The sequence below is a fragment of the Diabrotica virgifera genome, chromosome 7, assembly GCF_917563875.1.
Source record: "Diabrotica virgifera virgifera chromosome 7, PGI_DIABVI_V3a".
NCBI classification, from domain to species: Eukaryota; Metazoa; Arthropoda; class Insecta; order Coleoptera; family Chrysomelidae; genus Diabrotica; species Diabrotica virgifera.
Genome location: NC_065449.1, coordinates 95636963 through 95663194, shown reverse-complemented (window position 1 = coordinate 95663194; position 26232 = coordinate 95636963). Strand labels below are relative to the sequence as shown.

Genomic DNA, 26232 nt, shown 5'->3' with positions numbered 1-26232 from the left:
TGCATTTTGTACAAAAGAATCTCGTCTTCTTAGTGGATTCAAGAGGTTTAGACAACGCGATAAGAATTTCTATAGCTGATAGAGCATATTGGCAAATGGTCATTCCTGGTTGTTCTTTCATCTATAGGCGGTAACTGAAAAACTGTAGATATTTTTACAGGAATTATGGGCACTTCATCTTCAGATGCCTCCGTTTTTCTTGAAATAGACGTACTAGCTTGTCTCCCACTTGCAGGCTTTCCACCTAGAGCTAGTGACGCTCCAGCATAAATTCCTGTAAATCCATTTCCTTTGATCATTTTCGCTATCTTCACTGACGAAAAAATCGTTATCTGTCAAAATAGCCTCCAATGCATTTTCCATCAATATCCTTTTACTATCTGTAACTAAACTTAAAAAATGTGAGTATGGTAACATATTTGGCGAACTAAGTCCCAATGTCCAAAATGCTGGACAAAAAGTTTCGAGGACCGCTAAGGTGTCCAGTTGTAATTATTTTCAAATATATGTTTACCACAAATACATCTAATTATCAAGTAATATACATTAAAAACAATCAATACTTTAAATTACAGAAAAACACTACAACTTACTGTATTTTTGTGGAGCCACTATCATAACTTAAAAAGTTTCACCACATGTAACAACAAACCACCGAGGTAGGCACTGTTGTCGAATTTTTCAAATGAGTAAATTTGACTGATAAATAGGAAGTCCAATATGCTGCAATTATAGGACGCAGCGATGCCCAACCCGAATATTCACCGTGTAATAAATTAGTAAACATTGTCAAGCTGGCTGGACCTATGGACTGAGGAGGTTAAGCAAAAAAAGTAGAAAAAAAAACGAAATTTTTTGAAATTTTTAAATATTTTATTTTTTTTTATTAACGTTCCGGGTATATTTGAGAAGGAGCATAAATCAATTATTATTAACGAAGTTATCACCTAACTTTATCCGCAAAAATCTGAATGCCACCTCTCACATCCACCTAAAAACAGATCCTTACTGGTCTATACCTAGTTGATGAGGAATAAAAAATAATTTCATGTTTCCCATTAAATAAATTTAGTTATAATCATTTGCTTACTAACTTACTACTTAGTAACTCTTATTGTTTCTACTTTTTTTTTGTATGATTATTAATAAACAATAGACATATAACTGGTTTTACTTTTAGTTTAGGACTTGAGGGTTCCGCTAAAAATTTAGTCCTTTAAAAGAGTTTAAAAAATTTTTAAGAACTGCTGTTCTGAAGAATATATCTGTAATAATGAAAAATCATTTTACCTAAACCTGGTGGTCCACATAACAAAGCGACTTTATATTTAGGTCTACCATGTTCATCTAATTCAGTGTTTAACTCAAATTTCGAAAATTTAAATCTGCTCTTTGGATCAGTAGTTGGCTTGATAGGATGTATCTTAGGTCTCCTGTTAAAAACAGCTTTATCCCAAAGCTTCAACCATTTAAGCATAATTCTGTTTGTGCTTTCATCACTTAAAAGTTCGACATACCTTCTGGGTCTGTACAAATCTGTCCATAACTGTCTAGTGGGATTGGATGATTCTATTCTATCAATATCAATATCCATAACATCATCTTCCATACTTATTTGTTTAGCTATCTGAAACAACTTGACTATCAAGTTTACAATAATATAACAAGGATAAAAAACCGCTAAACGCCGTAAAAATGAGTGGGGCATACAATATTCCAGCTACAAAAGATCTGATATGAAAATTACGTGGCCCGAAAATGTATTTTCATTTTGATGCAAAACAAAATTCTAGTTTTATTTTAAAAGATTTTTCCATAATATTTGATCAATTTGAAGTAAAACGCGCCACACAAGAGTAACTTTGATACAGTTTGAATTTTGAAACTCTTTTGTGGCGCGTTTACTTCAAATTTAGCAAATATTATGGAAAAATCTTTTAAAAGCAAACTAGAATTTTGTTTTGCATCAAAATGAAAATACATTTTCGCGCCACGTAATATTCATATCAGATCTTTTGTAGCCGGAATATTGTAGGCGCCACTCACTTTTACGGCGTTTAGCGGTTTTTTTATTCTTGTATTAGGAGTTTTTCAAAGTTATTTATAAATTAAATGTATGAAGTTGAATGCAATGTTTCTCGATTACACGTTAAGCTTTATAAATGGTCGCCTTTGTCGCATTATCTCCCAAATGATCTAGTGTCCATCGAATGTACACTAGATTTTTTTCTATTGAAAAAAGTATTGGGATGGTCGGTAAATATACTCGGATTGCCCGTTGCCAGATCAAATTTAGCGTCATAACCACTACAACTACATAAACCATTTCGGGAATAATCGTTAATTGGATTATACTTTTGTAGCTTAATAACTTCTAAACGGCTTAACCGATTTTGATCACTAAACATGAGTTTGAAACGTATTGACAAGTAGTATCTGATGCATCTAAGGTGAAGTATGATAACTAAAGCTATTACAGGAATTATTGAGCTTGAAAAACCGTTTTTTCCCATAGGAAATAGATTTGATCATACTTATGAAGCCTATAACTTAAAAATTCGAATTTTCCCGGACATGAGGTATACACCGTTAGATTCGTCTAAAGTCCTTTTACAAACGCTCAGTTATTGGCGAAATTCGTAGGTTAAAGTTTTAAGTAATTGTCGAAAAACCAAAATTTTCAAAGTTTGTTTTTCAGTTTATCGGCTATACTGAGCCGTGTGTATGTCTGATCCTGACGGCTTAGACACCATTTGAAAGCATAACTCAACACTATTGATTTGGTGTATTTGCGGTTCTCCTGTCTCTTCTTGAACCAAAGATATATACCCCCAAAAAATATGCTATTTTGTACCTACCAAGTCCTATAGCTGGCTTATGGTTGGTCAAAATTTAAAAACTACACCGGTTCTGAATCGGCCCTGACCCCCTCTTCAAACACAAAAAAAATTCAGATCGGTTTACCTTTTCCACATACATACATATCCACAAACATTTTCCCTTTCTTAAATAGAAATTGAGTCTTATTTCTGAGCTCGGTAACTTTTGAATGGTATAACCGATTTTCAAAATTAGGCATGCGTTGGAAAAGTAATGATCAGTACTATTAGAAGCCGCAAAGGTCGGACTTAAATTTTCGAAGCTTTTGGGAGTTTTGGGGACGAGAACGAAAAACAGACTCTAAACAGGAAGGGCCGTAAAATCCACATCCTTGGACCAAAATGGATGGTTGACATATCAATGGGTAAGTCTTTTCCTGAAGTTTAAGATGGGAGTTGGCCCAATTTTCAATTCAGTCAGATTTAGAAAATCGAAAATTTCGTGTATATATAGTGTCGCGTGTAGGGGGGTGTGTGTGCGCGCGCGCCACTGACGAGAACTGCCGTTCTCTGGTTTGTAAAGTTTGTAAAGTAAAAACCATGTACCATGGCAGTCAGTTAGCACTGCTCAACAAGCTTTCGTTGTAATATTTTACTGCAATGGTATGGAATGTATTGTATTTATGGATTTAATTTATTAACAAATATTTTTTATTAATTATTGTTTAATCTCTTGTTGTGACGTATAATTAGTGTGACCAACTAGTCCGAAAAATCCGAGACATGGCCCGAATTACGAAGTCGTGTCCCGGCAAGGCTTCCAGGCCATCCGAATTTTCAACGTTTTGGTCAAATTCTATTTTCAAGTTTTGAATGCGTTATTTTTTCTAAGAATTCACATCAATGCGTAATGGATTGGTTGTTAGAGGTTTTCTTCTCATTTTTAAGAAAATGCAAATGTTTTGTTGTGGCATGTTTGACAATTATATTTTTGATGGAATTAAGTCACAATTGGTTGTAATGATTACTTACTACTATTTTATATTAACCTAAGGTTATACAGTAAGCATCCAAATTAACGCACCACCTTAAAAATGGGACATTTTATATGTCTCGTATTTCCTATACCTGTTGTCCGATTTTAGTGATTTTTTTAGTATACTATAGCTTTATTCTTTAAGAATGTCGATGTAATAATATTATTGTTAAGCCGGTAAGTTATTGTATACCGGGTGTAACAATGATAGTGTGTTTTTTCCTCAAAGTTTGGAACACCCTATGGAATATTCTAGCATATATAAAATATTGAAATTAAAACTCAACTGTAGCCTTAGAGGCTTTCTTAACATTTTGCTTTTTGATTGATTCGCTTATGTGGGATAATAAAAAAGTTAGGTACTTTAACAACTAGCCATGTTCTTCGTCAATACAGGGTGTTTCTAAATAAATGCGACAAACTTTCAGCGACAATTCTGCATGGAAAAATAATGACCGTTTGCTTTTTAAATATATGTCCACAAATGCTTCGTTTCGGAGATACGGGATGTTGAATTTATTTATTGCTCTAAAACCGGTTGAGATATGCAAATGAAATTTGGCAGATTTTAAGAGGTAGTTATTGCGCATTTTTTGACATACAATTAGGAATTTTATATTCACCATTGGCGTGCATACGGGTATAAACATTTTAGATACATCCCGTATGCACGCCAATGGTAAATATAAAATTCGTAGTTGTATGTCAAAAAATGCACAATAACTACCTCTTAATATCTACCAAATTTCATTTGCATATCTCAACCGGTTTTAGAGCAATAAATAAATCGTCAGTTTGTAAGAAAAAATTCAACATCCCATATCTCGGAAACGAAGCATTTGTGGACATATGTTTATAAAGCAAACGTTCATTATTTTTTCATGCAGTTTTTCATGCACCCCTGAAAGTTTGTCGCACTTATTTAGAAACATCCTGTATTGATGAATAACATGGCTAGTTGCAGTGGCGGTTTCTCCATAACATGTGCACGTGAACCCCCAAAATTATTTTCACACCATATATGTAAAATTTATCATTCTATAAATAACATTTTAATCTAACTATACAGTAATTGAAATTCGAAATAACAGATCCAAGGAGTTTATAAGTATCTAATAGGTAACATTTAATTATTTTTATTCTATTTCAAAGGAGAAACTTCACGGATGCGAGGCCTTAGACAGAACCCCGCGTTCACCGCTCTTACAGTGGTTCCTATCCCAATGACTTTTCATACGGCTAAATACAACTCACCACCCACCCCGCTACCCGCTATAGCCCACAAGTTTAGATGGCCACAAGATCACAATTGGGATGTAATCTTATGCGTGTTTTCAACGTGCACGGCACACGTACCTTTAAATTTTGCTTTCGTGAAGTTCGAATTTCGGAACATTAAGAATGGAAGGATTTGTGGATGTAAATGTTAGCGTGGAATATTTTAAATCAATTAAATTTTCTTCATTATATTTAGAAGAAAAATTAAAAATGCCGAAACCAAATTTGTTAATTAAGTATGTACCAAAGTGCAAACGTCGGGATTATAAAAAATGATTATTTAAAATGGAGACTTGTGTAAAAACTTACAAATTGTGTAGGTGTGAAGCACATACTTGGAGAAGAGGAAGTATAATAAATAAAATAGAAGATACGATTTTAACTATCCGGCGCAGTCCACTTAACTAAATTTTTGATTGAAAATAATTTACAAGACGATTTTTCTGAAATAATTTGAATTCTCCAATTATGTACTTGTTACGATGCCAGTGACAACTGCAGAAACAGAACGATGTCTCTCTGCATTGAAACGTATCAAAACTTTCCTTAGAATAGCTATGGGCCAGGATCAATTAACAACTGCACTCACAATGTTTTCAATTAAAAAAAATGATTCAAGAAATTCCAAATTTTACTGAATTTGTTTGTGAATAATTTATCTAAAAAATAACAGACGACTGACTTTCGTTACAAAACTTGCTTGTAACATTTAAACACTAAATTATAATTTTAAGTCAATAAAATACATTATTTATTGTAATTTTTAATAAGGTCCTTTGATTTTTACAATTTGAAGACACTCAAAAAATTTTACCTACGGAAATAGGGTCTCAAGGTCTTTTTATATGTTAACATTATGTGTGCACCCCCAATATTTTACACCAGGCGCCGACACTGGCTAGTAGTTGTTAAAGTACCTAACTTTTTTATTATGCAACATAAGCGAATGAATTAAAAAGCAAAATGTTAAGATAGTCTAAGGTTACAGTTGAATTGTAATTTCAATATTTTACATACGCTAGAATATTCCACAGGATGTTCCAAACTTTGAGGAAAAAACACACTATCATTGTTACACCCGCTATACAATGACACTTACCTGTTTAGCAATAATGTTATTACATCGATATTCTTGAAGAATAAAGCTATAACATTTTAAAAAAATCACTAAAATCAGACAACAGGTTTAGGAAATATGAGACATCAAAAATGTCCCATTTTTTGAGGTGGTGCGTTAATTTTGATGCTTAGTGTATTTACAACGAAATCCAACATCGCGCATCGGTTGATTTTATAATTTTTCCTTTTTTGAGAACGATTTCCTTTTTTTTTAAATGTAATTATGACTACAACCAATTGTGACTTAGTCCCATCAAAAATACCATTGTCAACATAAAAATGTTAAATAATCAATAAAATGATGATATTAAAGTTTTATATTAAAAACAAAATGGCCCGATTTTCATTGAAAAGTCCCGATTTCAGGTATTTTTTTCAGCCTTGTCCCGAATTCGACTGAATTTGGGTTGGTCACACTACGTATAGGTAATGCAGATTTACCAAATAATCAAAGTTATTCCTTTACATCCCATTTTCGTAGGATATTTTCAAAGAACATATTATTAGAAAAAAGGTTTCTTAAAACGTACTACAATGTCACATGATTACAGATATGAAAAATTCATAAATAAAACTTGATTATATAGAGGCACTTATACCTCTCTGAGTACTTATAAGCGATTAGTATTACTTAATAATAAAATTTAAAATCCATTACACCTAAAGTAGGTAATACTTTCTAAGGGTTCATTAGAAATTTGTTAATGTAAGCTCAAACATTGAATAAGTGACATACCAGGGCGCATCTGCAAAAATATTAGTACATTTGGACGTTGAGAGGTGACTCAAATTTTTTTGCAGAAATTGCTTGAAAATAACTCAAATCATAATATTTGAGTTATCCTCCCACTCAAAAAGGCCCGGAACATTGTTTAAATAAGCAAGATGTCAAAAAATGAAGGAAAAATTCGATTTTTTTCTTTGTTTTTTGATTATAGGTTTAAAAGTATTCATTTATAAGAAAAGTTTTACCAACATAAAAGTTGTGCAATTAAATTTCCTACAATATAGGATTAGTTAAAATTTTTTGAAATTGTCACCATTGTTGCAAAATAGCAATAATTTCGAAAAAAAAGACATAAAAAAACAAGTATTCGCATTTTACATTTTTCAACCATTTATGATACACATAGGGCCTTCATATTTTATCCAGAAAAACTTTATGACATAATAAAAAAAATACTGTGAATTCCATTAAGATCGGGTCAACAGATTTTGCAAAATAAATTTTGCCATCCAGCTTTCGCAAAAAAAAATCATTTTTTCAAAATGTTACAGGACTGAAAATAAAGCAGTCAGCAAGTTAAATTTTTTTTTACATATAGAACAATACTGTACCTTTGATCGGCAATTTTCAAAATTAAAATCGGTTAACCACCACGGCGCGGCGTCAGGAATTTTTTTTAAATAAACATTAATTTTTGGTGCTACGCGCAGGACAGCGGATACTTTGCTCTGATTGGGCATTCCAATCACCTGTGATAATGATTGATACATTTTAATTTTTAGTACATTTCCATATAAGTAAATAAATTTCTTTATTGCAAAATAAAAACACGTACACTGTCCTTTGAAATAACACTTTATTTATTTTTAGCATTTTTTTAGCTTTTTTTCTTTGTTCATATGGTTTAACTTAGAGAATAAAAGTTTATTATTTTAAACATATGCAATTGTTTAAAAAATATTTCACAAACAATAATCAAATTAGTTTGATTTTTGTAGAATTAAAATATTAAAATACAACAAAATATAGAGTAAGAAAATAATATATTAGATAAAGATTGGAAGAAATTTTAGTGGAAATCAACTTGTGTGAATCGAACACCGGTGTCCTGCGCGTAGCACCAAAAATTAATGTTTATTTAAAAAAATTCTGACGCCGTGGTAGTTAATCGATTATAATTCTGCAAATTGCAAATGAAAGGTACGGTACTCTTCTATATACAAAAAAAATCAACTTGCTATCTGCTTTATTTTCAATCCTGCAACATTTTGAAAAAATGATTTTTTTAGCTAAACCTGGATTGCAAAAGTTATTTTGCAAAATCTGTTGAACCGATCTTAATGAACTTTTCAGTATTATTTTATTTTATCATATAGTTTTTCTGTGTAAAATATGAAGGTCCTGAGTGTAGCATAAATGGTTGAAAAACGTAAAATGCAAATACTCGTTTTTTTGATGGTTTTTTTGCAATTATTGCTATTTTGCAACAAGAGCGATAATTTTTAAAAATCTTAACCAATTCTATATTATAGGAAATTTAATTACGCAACTTTTATGTTAGTGCAACTTTTCTCGGAAATGAATACTTTTAAAGTTATAATCGAAAAACGAAGAAAAAATTCGAATTTTTCCTTCATTTTTTGACATTTTGATTATTTCAACAATGTTCCGGACCTTTTTAAGTGGGAGGATAACTCAATTATTATTATGATTCCTTATATTTTCCATTCTGATTCCTCATCTCCAAATAATAATAATATCGTATAGAATTTTTGCCGGGGAGATCCTTTCCGACAGGTCCCGGCGCAACGTGCATCTTTAATCCTGTTTGAATTAGCTAGTGTCGATGCTCACACTAGCCCAGGGGACCGACGCGCGACGTCTTAACGTACTCTCTGAGGCACGATGAACGGCTCGTATCATTTTTAGAAATGAAAATGGATTGTAGGTGCCAGGCCTCGAACCCGTGCACTCTGGCTTATGAGGCCAGTATCATGCCGCTGAGCTACGGCCGTCCACCAAATCTCCAAATAGGTAGTAAACACGGAAAACAATAAACAATATTGCTAGTAGCACACCCACACAATCAGTCAGTTTTTTCATAAATCTTCATTTTAAATGAGCGTTTAGAATCACGACTTTTGCATTTTATTCATTCGTAATTAACAAAAAATTTGGTTTAGGAAAACCGACACTTTTAATTTTTCTTCTAAAGACAGTGAAGAAAGTTTAAGAGTGTAGGCGCAAATATTTTACGGTTATCCTTACTTTTTCTTTCTTTACACGGCAAATTACATATGTACTATTGTGTATCAATTTGACAATCAAAGATAGAATATTATTATGTTACCGGCATCCGAAAGGAGCAGTCAAAAGTTTTCGTGAGTAGTTCAGAAGCAAGTACTAGTGGTGGTTTTGATAGTGAGAGTAGCTGAAAAGTGGAACGAGAGACAAATCAAATCGAGAAGAAATACCTCTTTGATTCTGTAAAGTCCAAGAGAGTAAGTTACAAGAATTATCGTTATTAAAATTATTTGTGACACCAAGTAAAAAAAAGATACTTGGGTCTCAGGAGATTATTGTTGAGAGAAAGAGAGGAGAGAGTTTTGGAGTTATTGAACGAGTACTGGCAAAAAGAGGCCTGGCTTGTGTTTTGGAGAAATAGTTGCTGGTATCCTGCTGGATTGTTTGCTGAGAACGGAGAGGGCTTTGATTGGTAGCCTAACATAATCAACAAGGAGGAGCTGTTTGGGTCAAGAGGAGACATCATTGTGTGTGAATCAAAAAGGTCAGTCAATAACCTATGTGATAGATTTTCTTTATAATCAGAAGTTAAATTTTTTTACGTAAAAGCATATGCATTTAAGATTCCAACATTTCAAAAATTTAATAGGAAGTATAAGTAATTTGCGAATACCAAATTTGTTTGTTTAGCTTGTTTTTTATTAAGGGTATCAAGAACAAAGCGATAAATATTTGTTTGAATTAGATTAATTTATATGGTAAAAGTTTCTTTTGGAGAGTTATGCCCACAGGATTTAATTGATAAATTTATAGAGCATTGCTTTTGATAATAAAGGTATTTGTATGTGTTTATTTATGATTTTTCTATTTATTTCCTTTTCCTATTTTATCCCGATAAGGATCAACTAAGAGATACTGAAGCCACAAGAAAGAATAAGTATAACCTAAGAGAATTTAATTAAATTTTTTTTTACAAAAGGCACCCTGAGATTTTTTTTCTTAATATTTTTATGTATGATTTATGTATGGTAAATAAATAATAATTAATATAAAAGTAATAGAGAGCAGATCATAACAGTACATAGTAAAATTCTCACTGGTATGGAGATGTAAACATTAGTTGACAATGACTATTTCATTCAGTTTTTGAATTTTCTTGGATAACTGTTACTTGCATAATAGCTTAAATTATTAATTCAGTTAATTAATAGGATTATTTCTTCACTAACGATGATTCACCAGTGATTACCAATAATTTATGTATTATACAATAAAAACTAATAATCGAGAAAAGAGAAAAAGTGATAAAATGATTTTAATGATATATTGTTACTATGGAACACTTAGATCAATTTTGAACATCTTTAACAACAAAATACTTGGATCACAGAATACACCCTGGTGTATTCTTCCATCAATAATAAACAATAAATAACTTTTTGTTAATTTCACATTTTAAGGGTGTAGGCGCAAAATCTTGGTCCAATGCTATTTCAATGCACTAATTGTTTGCAAATCCTGAAAAAATTGGAAGTATTTTTAAAAAATTTAAATGCAGACTGAAAGATTACATTATTACCGAGGGCCCAAAGTCCTGAAAACTTATATAATGTTTATTTTAGTCACAGGAGTAAAAAAAAAGAAAATTTAGTGTGATTTTTAATTTCAAATATTTCATTAAAAAGAAACGTTTTTTATTCTAAGGGACTTTCTGCCCTCGGTAATAATGTAATCTTTCATTCTGTGTTAAAATTTTTCAAAAATATTTATTAGTTTTCTCAGGATTCGTAAAACATTAATGCATTTAAATAGCATTGGACCAAGATTTTGCGCTTACCGTATTAAATCGATTATTTATCAAATACACTATCAGTATTATTTAATAAACAACTCAAAATATTTCTGAAGCTGTGTCAAATATTTAGTAGCCTCGTTTGTCACTATCTTGTCATCACAATATGTTCTACTGAGTGCGTATGACAAAGATAGCGAATGTTTGATTTGGAAAATATAACCACAGGCATGGTGCTCATTTTTTCAAATCCTGAAAAAACTAATAAATATTTTTGAAAAATTTAAACGCAGAATGAAATAATACATTATTACCGAGGGTAGAAAGTCCCTTAGAATAAGCAAAAAAGTTTCTTTTGAATGAGATATTTCAAATTAAAAATCACACTCAATTTCCTCTTCTTTTTCATCTGTGTAACTTATTAAAATAAACAGTATATAGTCTGGGCAGATTATCGGAGAACAAGCCATTTTTGGGAAAAGTTATTTACCAGCAATTTTATTGCTGGAATCGAATCTTATGATTGTATATATTAATAATATAGGTATGCTAAGTCCGCATATAGTGTACTACTTTTTTTATAAACAAAATGGCGCCAGAAAATCTTTTTTGTTTTTAAATTTTTGCTCTATAACTCCAATGATGTTAACTTTACACCAAAAACACCCAAATAAAAATTCACGGTAATTAAATTCTGCATAGAGACGTGTTTTCCCCATTAACTTCGACGAAAATTTTTTCTGGAAAATGCGGGTTTTTCCAACAAAATCTTTAATTTTTAACTAAAATTTTAGATAAGTAATTGTTTATCAATAATTAAATAACTTTGTACTATAAAAGCTCTTTTCGTATAGATTATAATTCCAGAAGCCGATGGAAATTGAATGAACAGTTTAGCAATAATTGAATTGTTAATTAAAAATTTACGGTCGCTATAATAACCACAATAATTATGATACATAAGAATAACTATGATTTTTGTATAAAAAGACACTGCACCTATCTAATGTACTTTACAGAATTGAAATTGGACTATTTAAGCGGCCTCAAGAATATTTTAAAATTATAAACATTTTTTTGGCTTATAAACAAATAGAATATCTCGGGAAATATTAAATTAAATTAAATCATCAAAACGGTTTTGGAAAAAACACGGCAGGACGCTTCTTTTAAAAGAAAAAACGTTTAATTGTAATGAGTGGTTCTTGAGATACAACCGGTCAAAGTTGACCGGGATTTATGGCAAAGATATAAACAATAGGATCATAATTTTCGAACCATCACCTTTTTATTTTTGTCCTCTTTCTCCACACCAATTTTCATATCTTGAAAATACTCATAACATATATTATTATAATAAAAACTATGGATATTACGAGTGAAAATCGCCAAAAATAGCAATATTCCAATCAAAAATTAGGTTGGAGAAATTGTAATCTCCAAGTTCAAAATCGGTATACGTTAAAAAAATGCATTTTCTCGGCTTTCCATGGAGTAATTTTCTTCATTCTTTTTTTGATCCCAAGTAACTCGAGTAGAGCCATCTAACTAACGCATTATTAAATGTCAAAGTTGCTTTTGTTTTGTTATAATAAATTAATTTATATATTATAAAAATTTTTTAATTTGTTTAAATAAAGATAATACAGCTATATAATAATTATACAGCTTTCAAAGGAGAATATTTGTGTTTTTATCGTTAAAAGGTACACTTGTAGTAAGTTTATCTAAAAAAAGTCTACAACTGGAAAAAACATGTAGTTTTCTTTTCTTATAAATAAATTAATATATTATAACAAAACAAAAGCAAGTTTGACATTGAATAATGCGTTAGTTCGATGGCTCTACGCGAGTTACTTGGGAACAAAAAAAAATGAAGAAAATTGCTCCATGGGAAGCCGAGTAAATGCATTTTTTTTACGTATACCGATTTTGAACTTTGAGATTACATTTTCTCCAACCTAATTTTTGATTGGAATTTTGCTATTTTCGGCAATTTTCACTCGTAATATAGATAGTTTTTATTATAATAATATATGTTATGAGTATTTTCAAGATATGAGAGTTGGTGTGGCAAAGAGGACAAAAATAAAAAGGTGATGGTTCGAAAATTAATTATCCTATCGTTTATATATTTGGCATAAATACTCTGGGCTAATTAGCAAAATTCATGGAAAAGTTATTTACCAGCAATTTTATTGCTGGAATCGAATTATAAGATCCTATATATTAATAATATAGGTATGCAAAGTCCGCAGATAGTGTGCTACTTTTTTTATAAACAAAATGGCGCCGACAAATCGTATTTTTTTCAATTATTGCTCTATAACTCCGAAGATTTTAACTTTACAACAAAAACACCCAAATAAAAATTCACCGCAATTAAATTCTGCATAGAGATATGTTTTTCACGATTTGCTCCGACGAAAATTTTCCTCGGAAAATGCGGGGTTTCCTAACAAAAACTATAATTTTCAAATAAAGTTTTAGGTAAGTAATTATTAATCAATAATTAAATAACTTAGTGACATCAAAGATTTCTTGGTATAGATTGTAATTCCAGAAGCCGGTGAAAATTAAGCGAATATTTTAGCAACAATTCAATTGTTAATTAACAATTTACGATCGCAATAATAACCAAAATAATCATGATACCTTGATCAAACTTATAAAGATTATAAATATGAGATGCTTGTTTAATATTTTATCATTATTACTTCAATATAAAATATCATTATTACATATTTTTAATGAAATTTGGAATGACACGTCACAAATTCCAGAGAGTTGGAAGGAATATATTCTAATACCTATTAAAAAACCTGGAAAACCAGAAAATTCTTATAGTTCATATAGACCAATATCCCTAGCTTCTTGCTTCCTAAAGACGTTAGAAAGATTAATAAAAAATAGAATTGAACACTGGTTAGAGCAAGAAGATATTTTCCCAAAATCTCAATATGGATTTCGAAAATCAAAATCAACTCAAGATGCGATAACTTCCTTAGTCTCATCTATACTAATAAACTTTACTGATAATGCGTATACTATGGCTGCTTTTCTAGATGTCTCTTCTGCATTCGATACCGTTAATTTGGACATTATGTATAAAAAACTAGTAGACATTGGTTTTCCCATCAACTTAGCTAGATTTCTGAGGACACTGTACACTATAGATGGACGGTTTTAAAAATCAACAATTCCATCTCCACTCCACGTCTTACAAATATAGGACTACCACAGGGTAGCATATTCAGTCCAATGTTATATATTTTATATAATATTGATTTAGAAAATTGTATTAATAGCACAACAAAGATTATTCAATATGCTGATGATGTAGTAGTTTACACATCCCACAAATCATTGGATATATGTAAAAATAATTTTAATGTCTCAATTAAGGCTGTTCTTAATCACTATCAAAATATTGGTTTAGCAATATCAGAATCTAAAACAGAAATTTGCATTTTCTCCAGAAATCGTCAAATTCCACAAGGTCATTTGGCAGTAGGTCAAATTCAATATCCTATTAAAAATTGTATAAAATATCTCGGTACTTATTTGGATAGAAAACTTCTATGGAAGGATCACATGCATCATATCATAAAAAAGTCTGAAAATGCAATGAATATTCTACGAGCCTTTTGTAGAACTAATTGGGGTGCCGATCCAAATATAGCACTTTTATTTTACCGTACTATGATTCGTCCTATTTTCGATTACAGTTGTCATCTGTATGGAACTGCTGCAAACACACATTTGAATAAATTAGAAATACAAAAAAATAAATGTCTTCGACTTTGTCTTGGATATTTGAAGTCTACACCCGTTAATATAATGGAAGTTGAGGCGATAGAACCACCCCTGGAATTTCGACGACAGTTTTTAAGTGATAAATTTATTACTAGAACTATAGGAAAAAATACAAACTATCTGCAGGATATACATAAGTTATCAATTTTAGATCTAACTCATAAATATTGGACAAAGAAAAAATGTCCCCTTCTTGTAGATAGTTACTTGAAAATATCTCAATACCGAAGTACTTTCTATACTTATGAAAATCAAGTTTCACCTATGTATTCCCATGTATTAGAAGAAATTTTCTCAAAACAAATTAATACTTTTTTTATGGATATTAATTTAAATCCAGCCGATTTTCAATCATTTATACTTCATAAATGGCCACATTATCAGTTTTACTATACAGATGGATCCAAAGTACAAAACAAAGTAGGATGTGCAATAATCAATATTCAAAGTGGATTTAAAAAATTATTCAAATTGCCTTGTGAATCATCGATATACACCGCTGAAATGATAGCGATACTTTTTGCTTTAAGACACATATTTAGTAACGAACCCTATAGCTGCATAATATTTACAGACAGTAAGAGTGTCGTTGATAGACTAACTAACGTACATAAGTACCAACAACTCAATCATATAGAACTGGAACTTATGACTCTTTATAATAAAATTGCAAATTTAGGAAAAAACATCATTATATCATGGATAAAGGGACACGCAGGCATTAGGGGTAACGAAATAGTAGACAGGCTAGCCAAATCCGCCCTAGAAATAGGCGAAGAACTTCCCATGAACTTACTACCCATTTCGGATATTGATATTATTAGTAGACGACACCAAAAAGAAAATTGGCAAAGGTATTATCGAAACACGAGAACTGGTAGTAATTACAAACAAATGCGACCTGAAATTCCCATTAAAAGATGGTTTCATTCTGTATCAAATCGCCATTTCATAAGAGTTATAAATAGATTGAGATGTAATCATGCTCTTACCCCCCTTCATATGTACAGTCTGGGTCTCACAGAGTCACCTAACTGTGAGTGTGGAAAAGAAGGTAATCTACTACATATTCTCCTCGAATGTTCACATCAATCAGTAAATATAAACAAATTTTATGATAATCTTAATATATTAAAAATTCCACTTCCCGTCTACCTGAACAATTTGATTTTTTCTGAAGAGATTAATATATTAAAAACAATTTACGAACATATCAAAAATTGTAAATATAGATTGTAGCAATAAAATTTACCCTGTATTTAAAAAATTTTGTTAAAACAAAGCAGGCATGTTTGTTAAAACAAAACAAACATGTTTGTTTTGTTGTTATTTTGTTTTAAATCCTGTAGATTTAAGTAATTATTGTATATTATAATTGAAAAAAGAAAAGAACAAAAAAAAGAGAAAAAGAAAAGAAAAAAAAATAAGAAATGCAAAAAAAACAAAAAAAAATAAAAAATGCAAAAAAAAAAATAAAAAATGCAAAAAAAAAACTAAGAAGATGTAAACCTCCGCGAGGATGAATCGGGTTTACGTCTTAGCGTAGTAAAAAAAAACAATTTATAAAAAATAACAATAAAAAAATTAATAAAAAAAAACAAATTAACAAAATAAAAAAAAATGCAAAAAAAATACAAAAAAAAATAAAAATTTACAAAAAAAAATGAACAACCAAAACAGAGTATTATTTAGATAATAATTGTAGATAATAATGTTAGTTTGTTATGTATTTAGAGTTAGAAATACAGAAAAAATTCCTCTGATTGAAAAATCAAATTTGTTTGTTTTTAAAATAACAAAATGTCTGGCTAATTGGCTCGGCCAAGGCCATCAAATTCACTCAAAAAAAAATATTTTATCGACAAAATATAAATTTTTCTTTTTTTGCATAATCTTTAAATTTTGAAAAAAAATAGTTATAATACGTTGGTCTAATTAGTAAAGTACAAAGAAAGGTTATTTACCAGCAATTTTATTGCTTTAATCGAATTATAAGATCTTATATATTATGAATATAGGTATGCAAAGTCCACAGATAGTGTGCTACTTTTTTTATAAACAAAATGGCGCCGACAAATCGTATTTTTTTTAATTATTGCTCTATAACTCCGAAGATTTTAACTTTACACCAAAAATACTCAAATAAAAATTCACCCCAATTTAATTCTACATAGAGGCATGTTTTTCCCGATTTGCTCCGACGAAAATTTTCCTCGGAAAATGTGTGTTTTCCCAACAAAATCTCGAATTTTCAAATAAATTTTTTGGGCCAGTAATTATTTATCGATAATTATATAGCTCGGTGAAATAAAAGCTTTCTTGGTATAGATTATAAATTCAGAAGCCGGTTAAAATGAAACGAATATTTTAGCAACAATTCAATTGTTAATTAACAATTTACAGTCGCAATAACAACCAAAGTAATCATGAGACATTGATCAAACTTAGAAAGATTATAAAGGTGTGATGCCTATTTAATATTTTGTCGACAAAATAAAAATTTTTCATTTTTTTGCATAATCTTTAAATGTTTAAAAAAAATGTTATAAACAAATTAACATTTCTTAGAAATGGTTTATTATATTCTAATTTTAAAAAATACTTAAAATGCGTATTTCATAGGTCTTGAAAATGAATGCTTCAAAAAAATTTTCCAACCATTTGCAAAAAAGTTAGGAAAGAGCAAAATAAATATACGATATCTCCATTGTTTATAATTTGTTTTAATTGTTTCAAAGCTTAAAAGTGAGTCTATGGTACAATCTAATTACTCACAAAGAATGTCAAAAATTAGTGCAATGGTTATATTTTAATCAAAGATTAAAAATACTTTTTTTTGTAATTTTTAGCGCGAAAGTAGGCTTGATACAGAGCCGGAGATAAAATGTTCACTCGAAGCGACTGACACGCTTAAACTCGCGCGAGTTGTGTATGTGGGCGGGTAGCTACGGTACTGTATTATTCTACTTTCGCGCGTGTAAATTACAAAAAAATATATTTATAATCTTTAATTAAAATATAAACATTAAACTGATAATCGATATTTTTTTTATAAATAATTAGCTTGTACTTTAAACTCACTTCTACGCTTTGAAAGAATTAAGAAAAATTATAAATACCGTAGTAATCTTATGTTTACTTTGCTGTTTCATAACTTTTTTGCAAATGGTTGCAAAAAAGTTTTAAAGCATTCATTTTCAAGATATTTGAAATGCGCATTTTAGCTATTTTTTAAAATTATAATATAATAAAAACTTTCTGAGAAACGTTAATTTGTTTATAACTATTTTTTAAACATTTAAAGATTATGCAAAAAAATAAATAATTTATATTTTGTCGACAAAATATTAAATAGGCATCTCATCTTTATAAGATTTCAAAGTTTGATCAGTGTATCATAATTATTTTGGTTATTATTGCGAATTTTTATTTGAGTATTTTTGTTGTAAAGTTATAATCTTCGGAGTTCTAGAGCAATAATTGAAAAAAACACGATTTTCGGGCGCAATTTTATTTATAAAAAAAGTAGCACACTATCTGAGGACTTTGCATACCTATATTATTAATACATAGGATCTTATAATTCGATTCCAGCAATAAAATTGCTGGTAAATAACTTTTCCCAAAAATGGCCTATGCTCCGATAATTAGCCCAGACTAAAATGCCGGTCAACTTTGACCGGTTGTATCTCAAGAACCACTCATCACAATGAAACGTTTTTTCTTTTAAAAGAAGCGTCCTGCCGCGTTTTTTCCAACACCGTTTTCATGATTTAATTTAATTTAATATTTTCCGAGATATTCTATTTGTTTATAAGCCAAAAAATTGTTTACAATTTTAAAATATTCGTGAGGCCGCTTAAATAGTCTAATTTCAATTCTGTAAAGTACATTAGATAGGTACAGTGTCTTTTTATACAAAAATCATAGTTATTCTTATGTATCGTAATTATTGTGCTTATTATAGCGACCGTAAATTTTTAATTAACAATTCAATTGTTGCTAAACTGTTCATTCAATTTCCATTGGCTTCTGGAATTATAATCTATACGAAAAGAGCTTTTATATTACCAAGTTATTTAATTCTTAATAAACAATTACTTATCTAAAATTTTAGTTGAAAATTAAAGATTTTGTTGGAAAAACCCGCATTTTCCGGGGAAAATTTTTGTCGAAGTAAATCGGGAAAAACACGTCTCTATGCAGAATTTAATTACGGTGAATTTTTATTTGGGTGTTTTTGGTGTAAAGTTAAAATCTTTGGAGTTATAGAGCAAAAATTGAAAAAAAAACACGATTTTCGGGCGCCATTTTGTTTATAAAAAAAGTAGCACACTATCTGCGGACTTTGCATACCTATATTATTAATATATACAATCATAAAATTCGATTCCAGCAATAAAATTGCTGGTATAGTATTTTTACTACAAATAAACATGGCAATAATGAAAAGTCACATACTAATGTTTTGACAGTTCTCTTACGTCAAAAATTTTGACCTACGTAATATCGCTTTTGTAGTGAAAATACTATAAATAACTTTTCCTTGTATTTTGCTAATTAGCCCAGAGTAATAGGAGTTTTCAGGGACTTTCTACCCTCGGTGATGATGTAATATTTCATTCTGCGTTTAAATTTTTCAAAAATACTTATAGTTTTTTCAAGATTCGAAAAAAATGAATACATTTAAAACGCATTGGAACGAAATTTTGCGACTACGTCTATAATTGATTTAAATATTCCCTGCTAACCCTAATTCCCTGTTTTAAATCATTCTTAAAAATGCAGTTACAGCCAGTTAATCATATTGGCAGATAGAGCATAAAAAGTTGTACACGAAGATCACTTTAACTCAAAATCGCCAAAAATGTTGGTTACAACAACTTTATGCAACTCTAACAAGTTCTATGCAGGGCTCGATATGTTTCCTATACGTTACAAATGCAATAGGATCACAACAAATTTGTGCACATGAGCCCACCTGAAGCAAGGCCTGTCACTGTGAAGTGTGGTGCGGTCGGTGATATTTCTCCTATAGAATTCATGGCTATAACTGAGCACTTGAGCGCAGGTCACAGGAGATTGTGCCTCATGTCTCGTACCAGTGAAGTTTTCGCATGTTGAAATAGAATAATTACTAATTCAATATCACCTATTACTTGCAAACTCCTTAGATCTATGATTTCTGATTGCAATTACTGTATAGTTAGATAAAAATATTATTTACAGAATGATAAATTTTACATATTAATGTTTGTATGAAAATTATAATTGTGGGAGTGCACATGCACATGTGCACTTATGAAGGAACTGCCACTGATCTCATGATAAAAACATTGGTCTAAGGTGAGTTAATAACTTCTCAGTACCGTTTGAGGTGGATTATCAATTTGCATAACATGAACGCAAAAATATTTTTGTGTATAACTTTAAAAAAAAAACAAAGAAAAAATGTAAAAGAGAAAATATCTCACCAATACTTGGGCTTCTTCCCAAATAACTTTACGCTTTTCACCTAAAATATCTTTTCCTGAAGATTCCATAACAATTTTGTGTATTTCTTCTTTTTCATATTCTTCAGAATGAAATCTAACATAAATCCTTTCTCCATCATGACAATTAATTCCTACAAATGGATACTGAGGAACTCTGCGACTTATGTTATATCTGTCTCTATCAGCAGTATTTGTAGAAATCGATTTGTTTTTGGAAAGCATATTGCTTTTTTCAGCATTTAGTTTTCGTAACAGTATTATGTGTTCCATTAATTCCTTGAGTTCTTCATTTTCAGATTTAGGTTTTTTGGTTGGTTGAGCATCAAAATCATCAAAGTCCAAATCCCCTACAATATAATTTATTAGTAAAATTTTATAGATCAAAAAGTACAGTGTAGCTGAGAAAATGAAGTCAAGAAAATGTAACAAATAGTTAACAATAAAACACTGAAAAACTTTTGTTTTCAATACTTCCAAAAAATTTATTACATGCCACTACAGCTTTCTCGGCAGTGCCTTTCTCAAGTGATTTTACTGTGTGTCCAGTGGCGTAACAAAATCTGTCGGGGCTCCCCCGAAGAATTGGAAATGGGGTCCCCTTGAAAAAATTACTAAATGCGACATGTGTCACAATGTCACAAAAACTTATATGTGTTATAGCCCAGTAAATGAACGAGAAATACGGCGATATCGTATAATGCATGAACAATTTTTATGATATATGCATAGCTTAGGTTACCTCACATTTTACCTCATTCAGCACAACCTTCACTACCGTTCAGCACAAAGATTAAAACATTTGTCTCGTAGGAAGCGAGATAGGTGTTTAAAACAAAAACATTTAAACTGCAAATTTTAAATTTATATTCTTGTAAATTCTCGAGGGGGGGCTCTCTGTATCCGCCCTTGCTAATACTTTTTAAGTTTAATATAATAAAACCATTTTTTTTTTCAAAAATAAGAACTTTAGCTTAAGGGGCGATTTCCACGTCTTTTTTTAGCAAAAAGGGGCCAACTTTGAGCGTAACTCGCTTAGTTTTGATGTCAGAAGCTTGCTATAAAATGCGATAAAAATGCGATTAAAAATGGTAAAAATGTAAAACATTAAAAAAGTTTCAATGAGTTTTCCCTGAAAAGTGCTTCGTTTGTTGGTTATTTCACGTGGAAATATTCGATTTGAAATTGAACGAATATTTTCATGAGCTACAACTTTCCTTTTATTGTGTCGATAGACTTCATGAATAGGTTCACCATTTTTTTTTTTTGTTTTTATAAGCTACATTTTTGCTAAAAATATTTTTTCGGTAATTTTTCTATATTTAATTCGATAAAATACTTATTTGTTGAGTTATTTGCGAAAAACCGCCAAAATACCTGTCTTTTTTTTGTTGAAAAATAAACATTTGCACTCGCAAGTCACTTGAAAAAAATTGAGTTAGATAAAGAAGCTCTATAGAACAAAAGCTGCTCATAATTAGTCAATTTATCCATCTCCGGACTTATTTTAAAAATATATTTTTCACCCCCGAGAAGGGGTGACTTTCATCCCCCAAGTAAAAGCAACCAACGGCACAACTCCAACTTTGAAGTGGAGAATAAGTAGAATCTAAATGCAAATTGCCTAGCAAATATGTCGTGACGCTGATGTTTACACTCCAAAACAGTCATTTACTGGGCTATTAGTGTATTCATGCACTGTTTAGGACAACTTATATTTTTCATCTTTATTGGTATACTTAGAATAAAATAGAAAGGACATTAATAAACGACTACATTATTACATAGTATTATTCTATGAGATGAACAATTTTCTTTGTGCACTACTATCAGCGAATATATATATCTACAATTTTATTAATACATACAATACATACATATGATACGATACATTGTATCTATCTGATGGGCAACTTCATTTTCAATATTGCATTGCTTAAAAAACGTTGCGCATATATGCGCAAAATAATAAATATAACAATAACACATTTTTACATATTTATTAGACGACAAGATGTCACAGCGGTGGGTGGCAAGTCTACACTTTAAAATCCTTTAAACCAAATAGGTTGAGGAATGGAGAGCTGTTTCGTTCAAGTTGGTCATTCAGAATTATGCATTTATTTTTTAATTTATTAATTTCCATAGATTCTACTAAAGATAGCCTAAGACCTTTATTTTGGATATGGAGAATTTAAAACTGTGCATTAAAAGAATGATTATCATCTAGAAGGTGAAGAGCGTACATAAAATCTGTTTTTCTATTATTGAAAGGCCTTTTGTGTTCTGCTATGTTTATTAAATGTTCTGTCAGTTTAACTGATAAGTTTTTAGACAGTCAATTAATTTTTCTTTTGGTGTTCTTGATGTATTTACTTCACATGTTTGCTATAGTTCTTCCACTCTTATCTTTTCCCATGCATGAAATTATTCACGAATTACTTTTTATACTAGGTCTCTTTTTTACTCACAGAACCTAGTATCGCCACATTAAGCCGCTTGTCCATAGCAACCATAATAAGTTAAACAAGGATAAACAATATGGCATGTCGTTGATAACTTGTTTAATATGAATTTTTACGTTTATCATTTTCGGTGACATAACACATTTTATTGTGTTTATTAGTTTACTTGAGCAAAGTTTACTGGGCAAAGATAAAATGAAACAACTATACCAAGCAACTCATGTGTCGTCCCTGCCATTTTCAACTATCGAATGTGAAAAATGATACTTTTCAGGAGAGCAAAATAACTCTTTTTTAGAGACTCCTAAATCAGCGCATTGACAAATGGGAAATTTTATATTTTTTGTATGTAATGATTGATGCCATTTCAAAATTTAATACATGTATCCTAGTATATTACCTTTAATTTGGCCAAAAATTTTGAATATTATTTGATAACTTAAAAATTGAAATAATATTTATTGTCTTTTTTATGAGTTTGACAAAACTGGGTAGTCCGAAAATCGACAAAACCGGGTACCCGATTTTATCAGACCTGTTGTTACTTCCAGTTTCTGCAGTGGTTTTTTTGCTTTTAGTTAACTACAACATGTGGCTTCTTCTGTTGAAGAAGCTAGTTAGAAAGCAAGTAGAAAAAATATAAAAAAGGAAAAAAAAGAAAGTAGGAAAAAAAATAGTAGGAAAAAAAAAGAAAAAACGTGGTAAAAAGGGCTGCACCAAAAACAAAATTTAGGAGAGTTTGGAGAAAGAAGATAATAATGACGATGCGTGTCAATATTACAATTAACTATTTTCAAATTATAATGCGAAGGAAGGCTGGATAAAATGTGTCTTGCACCAAATGGGCTTATGACGCCTGTAGTGCCTATGATGATGTAGATGAAGTTTTTATTTGTGACTTCTGTTTATAGATTTTCGATTTTTGTTCACATACTTTTAATAAAATTTATTTTATTAAATATTTATTATTTTATTTTCTGCCCATTAGTCTTTTTACATGGTAATTATTAAGTTACTACCCGGTTTTATCATACCGGTTGGACAAAACCGGGTATTTTGCAATATTTTCATGAAAATAAAAAAACTGAAAATCTAAGAATATTTTTAAAAATTGACATTGGCATATCAAACTTAAGGCCATAGGTACATAATTCGCAAATATTTTACGGCTATCCCTACTTTTTCTGTCTTTACACAGCAAATTACGTGTAGTAAAATTCACACTGGTATGGATATGTAAACATTACTAGAATGTCATTCTACTTGAAAATGTCATCATTAACTTAAAGAGATGGCTTTTGAATGTTCTTGGATAACTGTTATTTGTATAATTGCAAATTATTAATTCAGTTAATAAATGTGATAATTTTTTCACTAACTATGTATTTCAGTGATTGTAATAATTTATATGTACTTACAACAAAAACTAATACTCAATCGAGAAAAGAGGAAAAGTGTTAAAGTGATTTTTTAATAATATATTGTTACTATGGAACGCTTACACTTTTGAATATCTTTAACAACAAAATACTTGGATGACATAATATATTATCCTGATGTATTCTCTGCTTGGATCTTCCACAAATAATACACAATAAATAACTTTTTATTAGGTTCACGTCTTAAATCAATTATTTATCAAATACACTATATATCAATATTATTTAATCAACAACTCAAAATATTCCCGATGCCATGTCAAATATTTGAAATTGTCACTGATTGTCAATGTCTGACTGACAATATGCTGACAATATTCTATTCGACTGAGTGCGTTGTAAGACAAAGATAGATTTGGAACATATTACCACAGACATGGTGTCCATTTTTTTCGAATCCTGAAAAAACTAATGTATACTTTTACAAAATTTAAATGCAGAATGAAAGACTAAATTATTACCGAGGGCCGAAAGTCCCTTAGAATAAATAAAAGGTTTATTTTGAATGAGATATTTGAAATTAAAAATCACACTAAATTTTCTCTTAGTTTTTCAGTTCTGTAACTTATTGAAATAAACATTATAGAAGTTCTCAGAGACTTTCGGCCCTCACTAATAACGTAATCTTTCATTCTGCGTTTAAATTTTTCAAAAATACTTATTAGTTTTCTCAGGATTCGAAAAAAATTAATCCCCATTTGAATAGCATTGCAGCCGAAAATACGTACCCATCCTCTTAAGTCATTTGAGAATATTTCAATCTGCAGCAAACATTTGCTACTCTCACATAGCAAAAGATACAGACGGTTTTTGGAGTGGTACCCGGTTTTGCTTTAGTTATATTTATACAAAGCAAAAGTATCTAATATACCATTTTTGTCAGTTTGCACTTTGAAGTCAACCAAATGAAAACATGTTCATATTCGATAGTTTAAACAGCATATTTCCCGTGCTCCTAATCAAGCTACAATAACCAGAATTTGCCACAAGATGTATCACGTAGAATGCGAGGGCAAGGTATCGAATCTGAAAAACCCGATTTTTCACATTTGATAGTTGGAAATGGTAGGGAGGATATGAGCCACATCGATTTTTCCCATAGGCAACATAATGGAAATTTAAATAACTGTGGTCTATGAGGACGAAAATTATGAGGACCCCTTGGTAGCGAGCGGATTAGATTGTTATTTGTTCTGAAAGCTGGTGTTATTCCTTTCTTATCTTAACAACAATAGGTAAATAAAAGAATATTAACTTACCAATATCACCAAAGATCTCATCAGCTGTTCTTTTTCTAGTAACAAAATCCTGTGTCGGTTCCTCAAAGGGTGGAAATAAATCAACATTTTCATGACTAGTTGAGGGTTCAGAGGAGAACAGGGATAATGAGGGATTGACAGTGGATTGTGACGATTGGACATCATTTGCATTAGTGTGTTGTGTATTTGTGTGTTGCGATTTGGATGTAATTGTTGGTAGTTCATCAATTTCAGCTTCTGAAAATTTTTAAATATATAACCTACAAATTGATATACTTTATGTATTTACCTCTTTCTCGTAAAAGTTCCAATTCATCGCCATACATCAATTCAAATTCTTCTTCGGGATCCGGATAATCACTCATTTTGATTTTTTTGTTTTGAACAAATAATAGAAAAACAAATAATACTGTATTTCCCAAATTCCCGGTTAAATTTTTATAAACACTGTCACTGTCTTCTTCTTCTTCTTCCTTTTTTTTGGGTTTCGATTTTTTTTTAATCATTTACCCAGTACATGTTGTTGGTTATGCGCGTCTTGCTCAAGGCAATGCACAACCAGGTGTCCTGTCAACTTCAGATCTATTTTTTTTTTTTTTGGTCCTATGTGGTCCTTGTCCTTCTTCTTGTTTTTCTGTAGCTAGAGGGGGAAAAGTGTTACAACATTTAAGGTTAACTTAAGACTTTTCTCGTTTGGGGGTAGCTTCCAAACATTTTCACATAGGTTTAGGGCTGGCTACCTTCGG

The 26232-nt window shown here is 30.5% G+C and overlaps 1 protein-coding gene across 1 annotated transcript in view; it reads right to left on the bottom strand.

Moving 5' to 3' along the window:
• LOC114338471 (chromosome transmission fidelity protein 18 homolog) overlaps positions 1 to 25938 on the bottom strand; it is a 291258-nt gene extending 265320 nt beyond the window's left edge. The window contains exons 1-4 of the mRNA XM_028289072.2: positions 25776 to 25938; positions 25487 to 25723; positions 20306 to 20673; positions 1291 to 1627 (exon numbers count right to left, since the gene is read on the bottom strand). Coding sequence (XP_028144873.2) covers positions 1291 to 1627; positions 20306 to 20673; positions 25487 to 25723; positions 25776 to 25851 — 1018 coding nt within the window. The 5' untranslated portion in view covers positions 25852 to 25938. The remainder of the gene's footprint in view (positions 1 to 1290; positions 1628 to 20305; positions 20674 to 25486; positions 25724 to 25775) is intronic.
• Positions 25939 to 26232: the final 294 nt, after the last annotated feature.